The 15,134-nt window shown below is 43.9% G+C and overlaps 1 protein-coding gene across 1 annotated transcript in view; it reads right to left on the minus strand.

Moving 5' to 3' along the window:
* LOC134355259 (calcium-activated chloride channel regulator 1-like) overlaps nucleotides 1–15,134 on the minus strand; it is a 55,371-nt gene that overhangs the window by 17,753 nt on the left and 22,484 nt on the right. Inside the window, exons 9-10 of the mRNA XM_063065055.1 lie at nucleotides 13,754–13,860; nucleotides 12,850–13,071 (exon numbers count right to left, since the gene is read on the minus strand). Coding sequence (XP_062921125.1) covers nucleotides 12,850–13,071; nucleotides 13,754–13,860 — 329 coding nt within the window. The remainder of the gene's footprint in view (nucleotides 1–12,849; nucleotides 13,072–13,753; nucleotides 13,861–15,134) is intronic.

Genomic DNA, 15,134 nt, shown 5'->3' on the forward strand with positions numbered 1-15,134 from the left:
CATTCTGTTAAAATGTATTTAATGTTTTACTTATTTAGAGGTACAGCATAGTAACATGCCCATCTGGCCCGTGACCCTGCACCACCAATTACGTCTGTGAAATGTGGGAGGAAACCAGAGCACCTGGATGAAACCCACACTGTCATGGTGGGAATGTATAAACTCCTTTCAATTTCCTGTCTATTGCAACTGAACTGATCTCATCGGTATTTCTTCGCCGGTTTGATTGGGGCATGACTGCGCAAGTGTGTGGAGGTCAGCCAGTGAGAACGGTGAGAAGGGTTTAAAAAGGAGACAGTTTTACAGAGTGGGCATCAGAGGAGCGGGTGACGGACTAGAGGGAGACAGAGAAGGAAGGCTTTGGCTCAACGAGGCTTAGACATTAACGGATCGAGGCAAGGTTATCTGTGCAGAATACAGACAGAAAGTATGTGTGAGAGGCCAGTTTTCTGAGCTCAGTGTCAGATGTGGGAGGTCCTGGAGACTCCCAGCCTCCTGGACAGCCACATCTGCGTCAGGTGTATTGAGCTGCAGCTCCTTAGGGACAGCATTAGGGAACTGGAAATGCAGCTCGATTACCATTGTCTGGTCGGGGAGAGTGAGGAGGTGAAAGAGAGCAGCTATAGGCAGGTAGTCACACCGGGGCCTTGGGAGACAGAGAAGTGGGTAACAGTCAGGAGAGGGAAGGGGAAAAGGCAAATGCTAGAGTACCCCAGTGGCTGTCCCCCTTAACAAAAAGTACTCCTGTTTGAGTACCGTTGGGGGAGATGGCCTACCTGGGGGAAGCAACAGTGGCCCCGCCTCTGGCACAGAGTCTGGCCCTATGGCTCAGAAGGGTAGAGAAAGGAAGAGGATGGCAGCAGTGATAGGGAACCCAGGTGCCAGGGACCGAGATGTTTCTGATCGCGTCCACGATATCCTGAGTGGGAAGGAGAACAGCCAGAGGTTGTGGTACATATTGGTACCAATGACATAGGTAGGAAAAAGGGAGAAGGTCCTTAAAACACACCACAGAGAGTTAGAAAGGAAGTTAAGAAGCAGGACCTCAGAGGAAGTAATCTCGAGATTACTGCCTGTGCCACATGACAGTGAGAAAAGGAATAAAATGAGGTGCAGGATAAATGCATGGCTGAGAGATTGGAGCAGAGGGCAGGGATTCATATTTAATAGAACATAGAACATAGAATAGTACAGCACAGTACAGGCCCTTCGGCCCACAATGTTGTGCCAACCCTCAAACCCTGCCTCCCATATAAGCCCCCACCTTAAATTCCTCCATATACCTGTCTAGTAGTCTCTTAAACTTCACTAGTGTATCTGCCTCCACCACTAACTCAGGCAGTGCATTCCACGCACCAACCACTCTCTGAGTAAAAAACCTTCCTCTAATATCCCCCTTGAACTTCCCACCCCTTACCTTAAAGCCATTTCCTCTTGTATTGAGCAGTGGTGCCCTGGGGAGGAGGCGCTGGCTATCCACTCTATCTATTCCTCTTATTATCTTGTACACCTCTATCATGTCTCCTCTCATCCTCCTTCTCTCCAAAGAGTAAAGCCCTACCTCCCTTAATCTCTGATTATAATGCATACTTTCTAAACCAGGCAGCATCCTGGTAAATCTCCTCTGTACCCTTTCCAATGCTTCAACATCCTTCCTATAGTGAGGTGACCAGAACTGGACACAGTACTCCAAGTGTGGCCTAACCAGAGTTTTATAGAGCTGCATCATTAAATCGCGACTCTTAAACTCTATCCCTCGACTTATGAAAGCTAACACCCCATAAGCTTTCTTAACTACCCTATCCAGCTGTGAGGCAACTTTCAGGGATCTGTGGACATGTACCCCAAGATCCCTCTGCTCCTCCACACTACCAAGTATCCTGCCATTTACTTTGTACTCTGCCTTGGAGTTTGTCCTTCCAAAGTGTACCACCTCACACTTCTCCAGGTTGAACTCCATCTGCCACTTCTCAGCCCACTCTTGCATCCTATCAATGTCTCTCTGCAATCTTTGACAATCCTCTACAATATATACAACACCACCAACCTTTGTGTCATCTGCAAACTTGCCAACCCACCCTTCTACCCCAACATCCAGGTCATTAATAAAAATCACGAAAAGTAGAGGTCCCAGAACAGATCCTTGTGGGACATCACTAGTCACAATCCTCCAATCTGAATGTACTCCCTCCACCACCACCCTCTGCCTTCTGCAGGCAAGCTAATTCTGAATCCACCTGGCCAAACTTCCCTGGGTCCCATGCCTTCCAACTTTCTAAATAAGCCTACAGTGTGAAACCTTGTCAAATGCCTTACTAAAATCCATATAGATCACATCCACTGCACTACCCTCATCTATATGCCTGGTCACCTACTCAAAGAACTCTATCAGGCTTGTTAGACACGATCTGCCCTTCACAAAGCCATGCTGACTGTCTCTGATTCAGACCATGATTCTCTAAATGCCTATAGATCCTATCTCTAAGAATCTTTTCCAACAACTTTCCCACCACAGACGTAAGGCTCACTGGTCTATAATTACCCGGACTATCCCTACTATCATTTTGAACAAGGGGACAACATTCGCCTCCCTCCAATCCTCCGGTACCATTCCGGTGGACAACGAGAACATAAAGATCCTAGCCAGAGGCTCAGCAATCTCTTCTCTCGCCTTGTGGAGCAGCCTGGGGTATATTCCGTCAGGCCCTGGGGACTTATCTGTCCTAATGTATTTTAACAACTCCAACACCTCCTCTCCCTTAATATCAACATGCTCCAGAACATCAACCTCACTCATATTGTCCTCACCATCATCAAGTTCCCTCTCACTGGTGAATACCGAACAGAAGTATTCATTGAGGACCTCACTCACTTCCACAGCCTCCAGGCACATCTTCCCACCTTTATCTCTAATCGGTCTTACCTTCACTCCTGTCATCCTTTTTTTCTTCACATAATTGAAGAATGCCTTGGGGTTTTCTTTACCCTACTCGCCAAAGCTTTCTCATGCCCCCTTCTTGCTCTTCTCAGCCCCTTCTTAAGCTCCTTTCTTGCTTCCCTATATTCCTCAATACACCCATCTGATCCTTGCTTCCTAAACCTCATGTATGCTGCCTTCTTCCACCTGACTAGATTTTCCACCTCACTTGTCACCCATGGTTCCTTCACCCTACCATTCTTTATCTTCCTCACCGGGACAAATTTATCCCTAACATCTGGATCATTGGGACCTCTTGTGGGGCAGGTGGGACTTGAATCCCAAGGGGACCAATAGCCTGGCGGGGAGGTTTGCAAAGGCTATTGGGGAGAGTTTAAACCAGAATTGCTGGGGGGTGGGAACTGAACTTAAGTGACAGAGGTAGGGGCGGTTGGCTCACAAATAGAGGAAGCTTGGAGACAGTCTGAAAGGGAAGATAGGCAGGTAATAGAGAAGGGACGCGCTCAGAGCGATGGTTTGAGATGTGTCTATTTTAACGCGAAGAGTATTATGAATAAAGTGGATGAGCTTAGAGCGTGGATCAGCACTTGGAGCTATGATGTTGTGGCCATTAGAGAGACTTGGATGGTTCAGGGTTAGGAATGGTTACTTAGAGTGCCAGGCTTTAGATGTTTCAGAAAGGACAGGGAGGAGGGCAGAAGAGATGGGGGTATGGCATTGCTGATCAGAGATGTTGTCATGGCTGCAGAAAAGGAGGAAGTCATGGAGGGGTTGTCTACGGAGTCTCTGTGGGTGGAAGTTAGGAACAGGAAGGGGTCAATAACTCTACTGAGTGTTTCTTATAGACCACCCAATAGTAATAGCGACATCGAGGAGCAGATAGGGAGACAGATTCTGGACAGGGTTCTTGTGGTAGGGGATTTTAATTTCCCAAATATTGATTGGCATCTCCTCAGAGTGAGGGGTTTAGATGGGGTGGAGTTTGTTAGGTGTGTACAGGAAGGTTTCTTGACACAATATGTAGATAAGCCTACAAGAGGAGAGGCTGTACTTGATCTGGTTTTGGGAAATGAACCTGGCAGGTGTCAGGTCTCTCAGTGGGAGACCATTTTGGAGATAGTGATCACAATTGTATCTCCTTTACCATAGTAGTGGATAGGGATAGGAACAGATAAGTTAGGGAAACGTTTAATTGGAATAAGGGGAAATAGAGACCATCAGGCATGAACTTGGAAGCATAAATTGGAAACAGATGTTCTCAAGGAAATGCACAGAAGAAATGTGGCAAATGTTCAGGGGATATTTGCATGGGGTTCTGCATAGGTACGTTCCAATGAGACAGAGAAAAAATAGTAGGGTATGGGAACCATGGTGTACAAAGGCTGTTGTAAATCTAGTCAAGAAGAAAAGAAAAGCTTACAAAAGGTTCAAAAAACTAGGTAATGATAGAGATCTAGAAGATTATAAGGCTAGCAGGAAGGAGTTTAAAAATGAAATTAGGAGAGCCAGAAGGGGCCATGGGAAGGCCTTGGCAGACAGGATTAAGGACAACCCTAAGGCATTCTACAAGTATGTGAAGAGCAAGATAAGATGTGAGAGAATAGGACCAATCAAGTGTGTCAGTGGAAAAATGTATAGAACCGGAGGAGAGAGCAGAGATACTTAATGAATACTTTGCCTCAGTATTCATTACAGAAAAAGATCTTGGTAATTATCGGAGTGACTTAGAGTAGACTGAAAAGCTTGAGCATGTAGATATTAAGGAAGATGATGTGCTGGAGCTTTTAGAAAGCATCAAGTTGGATAAGTCACCGAGACTGGATGGGATGTACTCCAGTCTACTGTGGGAAGCGAGGGTGCAGATTGCTGAGCCTCTGGCAATGATCTTTGCATCATCAATGAGGACAGGAGAGGTTCTTGAGGATTGGAGGGTTGCGAATGTTGTTCCCTTATTCAAGAAAGGGAATAGAGATAGCCCAGGAAGTTATAGACCAGTGAGTTTTAATTCAGTGGTTGGTAAGTTGATGGAAAAGATCCTGAGAGGCAGGATTTATGAACAATTGGAGAGGCATAATATGATTAGGAATAGTCAGCATGGCCTTGTCAAAGGCAGGTCATGCCTTACGATCCTGATTGAATTTTTTGAGGATGTGACTAAATACATTGATGAAGGTAGAGCAGTAGATGTAGTGTATATGGATTTCAGCAAGGCATTTGATAAGGTACCCCTTGCAAGGCTTATTGAGAAAGTAAGGAGGCATGGGATCCAAGGGGACATTGCTTTGTGGATCTGGAACTGGTTTGCCCACAGGAGGCAAAGAGTGGTTGTAGATGGGTCATATTCTGCATGGAGGCCAGTGACCAGTGGTGTGCCTCAGGGATCCGTTCTGGGACCCCTACTCTTTGTGATTTTTATCAATGACCTGGATGAGGAAGTAGAGTGATGAGTTAGTAAATTTGCTGATGACAGAAAGGTTGGAGGCATTGTGAATAGCGTGGAGGGCTGTCAGAGGTTACAATGGGACATAGATAGGAAGCAAAACTGGGCTGAGCAGTGGTAGATGGAGTTCAACCCAGATAAGTGTGAAGTGGTTCATTTTGGTGGGTCAAATATGATGGCAGAATATAGCATTAATGGTAAGACTCTTGACAGTGTGGAGGATTAGAGGGATCTTGGGGTCTGAGTCCATAGGACACTCAAAGCCGCTACACAGGTTGACTCTGTGGTTAAGAAGGCATATGGTGCATTGGCCTTCATCATTCGTGGGATTGAGTTTAGGAGCCGAAAGGTAATGTTGCGGCTGTATAGGACCCTGGTCAGACCCCACTGGGAGTACTGTGCTTAGTTCTGGTCGCCTCACTACTGGAAGGATGTGGAAATCATAGAAAGGGTGCAGAGGAGATCTACAAGGATGTTGCCAGAATTAAGGAACATGCCTTATGAGAATAGGTTGAGTGAACTTGGCCTTTTCTCCTTGGAGCAACGGAGGATGAGAGGTGACCTTATTGAGGTGTACAAGACGATTAGAGGCATTGATCGTGTGGATAGTCAGAGGCTTTTTCCCAGGGCTGAAAGGGCCAGCACGAGAGGGCATGGTTTTAAGGTGCCTGGAAGTAGCTACAGAGGAGATGTCAGGGGTAAGTTTTTTTTATGCAGAGAGTGGTGATGGCGTAGAGTGGTCTGCTTGTAGCGGCGGAGGAGGCAGAAATGATAGGGTCTTTAAGAGACTGCTGGATAGGTACAAGGAGCTTAGAAAAATAGAGGGCTATGTGTAACCCCAGGTAATTTCTAATGTAAGGACAAGTTTGGCACAGCTTTTTGGACGAAGGGCCTGTATTATGCTGTAAGTTTTCTATGTTTCTTTGTTTCTATCTTAGACACTAAATGGGCAGCATGGTAATGTAGTGGTTAACACAACGCTTTACAGTACCAGTGAACCAGTTTCAATTCCTGGGGCTGTCTGTAAGGGGTTTGTTTGTTCTCCCCGTGACCAAGTGGGTTACCTGCAGCTGCTCTGGTCCCCTCCAAATATTCAAAGACCATACTATACCGGTTGGTAGCTAATTGGTCATTGTAAATTGTCCTGTGCTTAAGCCAGGGTCAAACCTGGGTTTTCTGGGCAACGTGGCTCGAAGGACTGAAAGCATCTCTTCTGTGCTGTAAGTAAATTTAGTCATTTTTTCTGTGTTAGAAGGAATGGTTAGAAAACTAACTATTTCCAGTAAAACTAACCAATCTTACTGGAAATATTTCTCGTGAACTCCAAATGCCTTCATAGCTGAAGTCCCATGACTGTCATTTACTTGGAAGGGTATTTTATGTGCAACCGAGAGGAAACTGCCAAGTTTCCGCTAGCCTACAATGCTTGTCCTTTTTGGTGATAGAGATTGAGCCTTGCCCATATTGTATGGGAAGTATCTTCAGTATATCATGTAGATGGTTACATAGTTTCTCTTTAGTGCATCAGTCTGGGAGGGAGTCGGTGATGCAGTAGCAGATATAAAGAAACGGCAGTGAGGGACTCAAAGATCCACCATTTTATGGACTCAATGTTGCAGGGTGTCCATAGTTTCTGCAATAGAAAACTCTAGAAAAACTCAAAGGTTAGATGGTATCTGTGGAAGGAAAACAATTAACAAGAAAGGGCTTATCCCAAAGGGTTCTTTTATCTTAAGCTCGCTAATTAATTCTGGTTCATTGCACAACATCTAATCCAGAATAGATGATCCTCTAGTTGGCTCAAACACTAGCTGCTCTAAAAAGCCCATCTTGTAGGCACTCTAGAAATTTCCCTTATTGGAATCCAGCATCAACTTGATATTCACAATTTAAATGCATATTGAAGTCTCCCATGACTATTGTAACATTGCCATTTTGGCATGCATTGTCTGCCTCCCATTGCAAGGAGTCTGTATACAGTACAACTCCCATCAAGGTCTTTTTACCCTTGTAGTTGTTTAGCTCTGTCCACCATGATTCAACACCTTCCACCCCTATGTCACTTCATTCTAATGGTTTGATTTCATTTTTTTTACCAACTGAGAAATGCTGCCCCATCTTCTTTCCTGCCAGTCCTTTCAATACAATATGTATCCTTGGATATTAAGCTCCCAGCTATAATCTTCTATCAGCCATGATTCAGTGATGCCTACAACTTTATATGTGCTGATATGCAACTGTGCTGCAAATTCATCTATCTTATTCTGTATTCTGTGCACATTCAAATATTACAACTTCAGTATTGTAATCATGCTTTTTGACTTTGTCCACATTTTACATTGCATCTCATCCTGTTGACTGCAATTTTGCCCTATCACTAGTCTCTCCTCTCTGCATAGTGCTGCTGTTGTAAACCAGCTACCTCATCTTGAGGACTATTATTCATCTTTCCTAAGATACTTCTTGCATTGAAATATATGCAGCTCAGGACACTAGTTGCACCATGCTCAACTTTTTGATTCTCAACTTTGTTTGAGGTTTTACTAACATCTGCTTCCACAACCTCTCCACTAACTGTTCTGGCTCTCTGCTTCCCTCTGCAAGTCTAGTTTAAACCCAACTATGTAGCATTAACAAACCTTTCAACAGCATATTAGACCCCCTCCAGCTCAGGTACAACCTGTCTCTTCTGTGTAGATCCCACCTTCTCAGGAAGAGCGCCCAATGATCCTAAAATCTTATGCCGTCCCTCTTACATCAGCTCCTTAGCCACATATATAATCTTCCTAGTTCTGGCCTCACTAGCAGCTGGCATGGGTAGCAGTCCTGAGATCACAACCCTGGAGGTTCTACCCATTAACTTAGCACCTAACTCCCTGAAATCCCCATGCAGAACCTCATCATTTGTCCTACCCATGTCATTGGTACCTACATAGACCATGACCTCCAGTTGTTCATCCTCCTACTTAAGAATGTTGAGGACTTGTTCCAAGATATCCCAGACCCTGGCATCCGGGAGGCAACATACCATCCAAGAATCTCATTCTTGCCCACAGAACCTCCAGTCCATTCCCCTAATGAATTGCTTATCACCACAGTGTGCCTCTTCTCCCCATTTCTCTTTTGTCACAGAGGTAGACTCAATACCAGAGACCTGACCACTGTGACTTTTCTCTGTTAGGTCATTCCCACCGACAGCATACGAAATGATATTTCTGTTGTTGAGCGGGTTGTCCACTGGGGTACTCTGCCTTGGCCCTTAACCCCTTTCTTCTTTCTGCTTCCTGTCTTTCACTCAGTGTCCTGTGCCCTACCTTGGGTGTAACTACGTCTCTATATGTCCTATCTATCATCCCCTCAGCCTCCCAAATGGTCCAGAGTTCATCCAGTTCCGGCTCCACCTCCTTATCTCAGATTGTTAGAAGCTGCAGCTGGATGCGCTTCATGGAGTTGTAGTTGCCAGGGACACTGGAGGCCTCCCTGCCTTCCCACATCCCACAAGAGGAGCATTCTAGTATCCTGCCTGGCATCTCTACTGTCCTAGATGAGCAGATATAAAGAAGGGAAGACAAAAAAAAGAGCTTTACTTTTCATTTATTTTCTCCGACTTCACTGGCTTCCGCTTTTTGCTGAAACCTCAAGATCACTACTCTGATTCTATCTAGATGACGGCCGCAGGTGTGATGGTTGCTGCTCCTGCCCCTATCTTCCTTTAATTTGCTCTTGTTCAATCAACCCAAACACTGATTGGCCACTGGTCAATCACTGTTGCAACTGACTGCTGACTTTTGTTCTCAGGCAGTGGACCTGATTTAAAAAATCCGCTCCTCTCATAACTTCCGATGTCTGGATTGGCCACTGGTCAAACAATGTGCCCTCGTCAAGAGATACTTGTCTTTCTGTGCAACATGTATTAGCATAGTTTAATGAGAACAACCAGAGGATCAAGGATGGAGCTCGGGACCTGTAACCTACAGCACCAATTATGTGTAGAAATAAAAGCCTGCAAGTGGCTAATAGTCTTGAAATCACAGATTCTTTAGGGCTGTCAATAGCCAACACGCCCACAGGAACAACTACTGAGAGTCATGAGTGGCAGTCATTGCCCACTAGAAGGAGCACTTTCAAGATCTCCTCAGCTGAGATTGTATTTGAGATTGATGCTTGATTCAGTTCCACAGCACAGAATCCCATATAACTGCAGCATCAAAGGTTAAAAATGCCACTCTACAGCTGATAAACATCAAAGTCTGCAGACCAAATAAAATCCCTGCTGAAATACTGAACAAGATGGAATAGTTCCAGTATGAATTCATGAGCTCATCCCACTGCTCTGGGAATCAGGGATATGACAGTAGCATCATTGTGACCATCTTCTAGAAAGGAGATTGGTCCCAGAGGAATCTCCTTGTTGTCCGCTCTGAGAAAGACTTCTCAAGAATTGTCCTCATCTTCCTCCTTCATGTGGACGAAGTATTAGAGCTGCCATGAGGATTTTGCCCCTCAAGGGTCACAACGAAATCCAAGAAATTTGAAGGAACGGTAACCAATGTACTGTAAATGGCTATTTCAGTCTTTTAAAAACTCTTCAAATGAGAAATATTGTCAAAATTGTATGCCTTCATTGACATACTACAATAGTTCCACAATGACATACAAGCCATTATCTTAATCACGGAGTCCAGCACAGACCCATAATCAGTGCAGACTGGGTTCCACCTGCTTCAAAAGGGCAACAATCATACCAGAACCCAAGATGAGCAGGGTAAGCTACCTCAAAGACTTTTGCTCAGTGTGCACTCACACCTACTGTGATGAAGAGCTTTGAGAGGCTGGTCGTGTCTAGATTTCAACTCTTGCCTAAGCAAGCACTTGGCCGCAATGCAACTTACCCATCACCACAATGTCTACACAGATGCAATCTTACTGGCCCTCTACTCAGCGTGGACAGTAGTACCTACCTACATTAGGCTGCAGTTTATTGACTACAGCTCAGCGTTCAACACAATCATACCCTCAGTTCTAATCAACAAGCTCCAAAACCTGGGCCTTTGTACCTCCTTCTGCAAATGGATCCTTGACTTCCTCATCAGGAGACCGCAGTCTATTTTGATCAGAAATAACCTCTCCTCCTCACAGACAACCAACACTGGTGCACCTCAAGGATGCATGCCTAACCCACTGCTCGACTATCTCTACATGCTCAATTATGTGGCTAGGCACAACTCAAATATCATCTACAAATGAAATATAGCTGATGGCATCTATATGCCATCTATAAATTTGCCAACAACGCAACTACTGTTGGCAGGATTTCAGATGGTGATGAGGTGGTGTCCAGGAGCGAGATAGATCAACTGATTGAAGGCGTCACAGCAACAACTTTGCACTCAATGTCAGCAGGACCAAAAATTAATTGTGACTTCAGGAAGGGGAAGTTGAGGGAATGCACACCAGTCCTCATCAAGGGATCGGAGTGGAAAGGGTGAGCAGTTTCAAGTTCTTTGTTGTCAACATCTGTGCCCAACTAACTGATGCAATTACAAAGAAGCTATGACATCAACTAAACTTTTCATTAGGAGTTTGAGAAATGGTATGTCACCAAAGACACTTGCAAATTCCTACAGATGTACTATGGAGAGCATTCAAACTGGTTGCTTCACCGTCTGCTATGGAAGGACCACTGCACAGGATCAGAGAAAGCTGCAAAAAGTTGTAAACACAGCCAGCTTCATCAAAAGTATTCGCCTCCCCAGCATCCAGAACACCTTCAAAAGGGGATGTCTCAAAAAGATGGCATCCATCATTAAGGACCCTTATCACCCAGGACATGCCCTCATCTCATTGTTACCATCAAGAAGGAGGTACAGGGGCTCAAAAACGCACACTCAATGTTTCAGGAACAGCTTCTTCCCTTCTGCCATCAGATTTCTGAATGGACATTGAACCCATGAACATTACCTCAGTATTTTTCCCTCTCTTTTGCACCGCTTATTTAATTTAATTTTCTTTTTTATGTATACTTCTTATTGTAATTTATAGCTTTTATTTTTACGTGTTGCAATGTACTGTTGTTGCAAAACCACAAATTTCATGACATATGGCAGCGATATTAAACCTGATTCTGGTTCCAAACCGCTCTTTGATCTTCCTCAATACAATGCTGCATATCATCTCTAACAAGTTTCTCCTTTGAATGGGGTTAATCTACAAGACAAATCAGAGTGTTTGTCCTTTACTCCAGAGCCAAACTCACTCCAATATTAGTCACCAATAACAGTATATAGATGATGCTTGTGTATGGGCGCGTTATAGAGCTTAAGCTCCATTCACTGAAGCATATGATAATCAGACTTATACTAAACACAGGAGAAAATATGCAGACGCTGGAAATCTGAGGAACACACACAAAATGCTGGAGGAACTCAGCAGGCCTGGCAGTATCTGGAGAGCAGTAGGGATCACAGCAGGGGAGAAGTGAGAGAGTTCCACCGAAATCCCATCAAAGGGAAGATTTAAACTTCTTCAGGATAGGCATCCCTGGAAGAAACTTCACAGAGTAGTAATCAAATCACAAACAAGAGAAAATCTGCAGACTCTGGAAATCTGAGCAACACACACAAAATGCTCGAGGAACTCTGCAGGCCAGGTAGCATCCTGCGGAAGTATTTCAGCTCTAAATGCCAACTATACTTTTTTCCATAGATGCTGCTTGGCCTGCTAAGTTCTTCCAGTATCTTGAGTATGTTGCACTAAAGACAAAAGGTTATGTAGATCCTGGAAATCCAAAGCAACACACACACACACAAAATGCTGAAGGAACCCAGCAGGTCAGGCTATGGAAATGAATAAACAGTTGGCACTTTGGGCGAGGCCCTTCTTCAGGACTGGAAAGGAAGGGGAAGACGTCAGAATAAAACGATGGGGGAGGGGAAGAAGGACTAGCTGGAAGGTGATAGGTGAAGCCAAGTGGGTTCGAAAGGTAAAGGGCTGGAGAAGAAGGAATCTCTCTGCTGTCCATTGAAGCATCACCCATGTATTCTGCACAGGATTCCTCAGTCATATTAGAACTCGAGATTGTGAAAGACTGCCTAAAAAGTTTTAAGGAAATCAGTTTAGAAGGCTATTTTGTCTTGCTTGACATCAAGCTACGTGGGAGTTAGAGTGGCATTCCTTGCAGGTCACGGAAAGGTTTTTGGAAGTTGGGAGGTATACTGCGTTCTCACTGTTCATTAAGGTAAACACTGTTGTATAGAATAGTGACACAACTATATGGAGAATGGACTTCAAGAGGCAAGCTGTACATAGATAATATAGCCAGAAGAAAAAGAGTTTGGCTTTTAGACAGTACAACGGAAAGCACACGACTGAAGAAAATGCTAGAAATACCCAGCAAGTTATTCAGCCTCGAGAAAAAAGTAAAATAGTGTTAACATTTCTGTTTAACTATAACAAGTATTTTAGGACATACCTGTGCTGTGCCATAAATCTTAAGTCGAGCTGTGTGCACAATCTCATCTATCTTAAAGTCACTGTTATTGTAACTCTTCCCACTGGGGTCATGCAGAAGAATGTAAGGAGTCTGTGTCTCCCAGGTAACTACAAAAGATGTATCATTGCCAATAGTCTCATCGATAACAACAGTGCCATTTAACCAAGTGTCATTGCCAATGTTTCTTCCTATATTTTCAAGCTGGAAGCAAACAAAATCATATCTTACCAAAAAGCAGTTGTTAATGGAAGAGAATAATTGCATTGTAATTTTCTGAAATGTTCCCATCAAAATTATGTGATGAACTTCAAAAACTGTGATTGAGTTGCAGAAAAGATAGACAAAACAGCAGAAAAAACACATTTATTAATAAAATAATTAAGAGTTAATAGGTCAACCAGCATTTGTGGAGAAAGAAATCAAATTAAAGTTTCGGGTCCTGCTAAGTGTTTAGAGTATTTTCTGTCCTTAGCTCAGATTTTCAACATCTGCAGCATCTTGATCTTCATAAGTGACTTAGTATTATTTTAAGCCTTGAAATCATGCCATTAACACATTAAATAATTTAACCTGAAGACACAGCCCCAGAAGTAACACAGATCTTTGGTCCGATTCAGACATATGATTGGCTTGGGTTGATGAGTTTTGCTGCAGGACATGAGTCTGGGTGTGGGAATTGCAAGTGAAGATGGCAAGCAACATGGGCAGTTAAGGGGTAGGCCAAGGACTCCAGGAGCAGCTGAGATGGAGGTCAGTGACTCCAGAAGTGACCAAGTCTAAAACATGAGGGCATGGAAACAGGAGTGGTTAGGCGATTTGGGCTATTGCATTTATTTCTACAATATTGGAATTTAACTAGGACTTTACTGAAAGATAATTCAACCTGGATGGCCTGTTGGCTGCTGTCACCATTGCCTGATGTTAATCCTGTGAAAGAATCAATTAATCCACTTGTATCCAGGTTATCAGTCGCTGCAAACTGTAAGCCCCCTGCAACATTAAAATGATAAATATTATGATTAATTTGTGTAATAACAATGATCTATGCTAATTAAGAAATAAACAAATAAGCACCGTGAATTGTGACCAGGTCTGTCAAATTAGGACTAAAACTGTTTAACAGTCCTGGCCTTCAGAAATTTTAGTACAAATAAAATATGAAGTAGTAAGAAACATTGGGTCAAAAATAGAAACATAGAAAACTTACAGCACAATACAAGCCCTTTGGCCCACAAAGCTGTGCCGAACATGTCCTTACCTTAGAAATTACCAAGAGTTACCCAGAGCCCTCTATTTTACTAAACTCCATGTACCTATACAGGAGTCTCTTAAAAGACGCTGTTGTATCCGCCTCCACCACCATCGCCAGCAGCCCATTCTATGCACTCACCACTCTCCGTGTAAAAAACTTACCCCTGACATCTCCTCTGTACTTACTTCCAAGCACCTTAAAACTGTGCCCTCTCATGCTAGCCATTTCAGCCTCTGACCATCCACACAATCAATGCCTCTCAGCATCTTGTACACCTCTATCAGGTCACCTCTCATCCTCTGTCGCTCCAAGGAGAAAAGGCCAAGTTCACTCAACCTATTCTCATAAGGCATGCTAAATGACAAATGATTACCTGAGCCAGCCCCTTAAGACAGAAGCACCGTCTGGTGGAATATGAGACAATATATATTATAGCACAATATTACTTTACTTTATCGTTGCCAAACAGTTGATACTAGAGTACACAATCATCACAGAGATATTTGATTCTGCGTTTCGCACTCCCTGGAGTACAAATCGATAGTAAATATTAAAAATTTAAATTATAAATCATAAATAGAAAATAGAAAAGGGAAAGTAAGGTAGTGCAAAGAAAAACCGAAAGGCAGGTCCGGATATTTGGAGGGGACGGCTCAGATCCGGGTGAGGATCCGTTCAGCAGTCTTATCACAGTTGGAAAGAAGCTGTTCCCAAATCTGGCCGTACGAATCTTCAAGCTCCTGAGCCTTCACCCGGAGGGCAGATGGACGAAAAATGTGTTGGCTGGGTGGGTTGTGTCCTTGATTATCCTGGCAGCACTGCTCCGACAGCGTGCGGTGTAAAGTGAGTCCAAGGACGGAAGATTGGTTTGTGTGATGTGCTGGGCTGTGTTCGCGATCTTCTGCATCTTCTTCCGGTCTTGGACAGGACAACTTCCATACCAGGTTGTGATGCATCCTAGAAGAATGCTTTCTACCGTGCATCTATAAAAATTAGTGAGGATTTTAGGGGA

Source organism: Mobula hypostoma, chromosome 12, assembly GCF_963921235.1.
Source record: "Mobula hypostoma chromosome 12, sMobHyp1.1, whole genome shotgun sequence".
Taxonomy (NCBI): Eukaryota; Metazoa; Chordata; class Chondrichthyes; order Myliobatiformes; family Myliobatidae; genus Mobula; species Mobula hypostoma.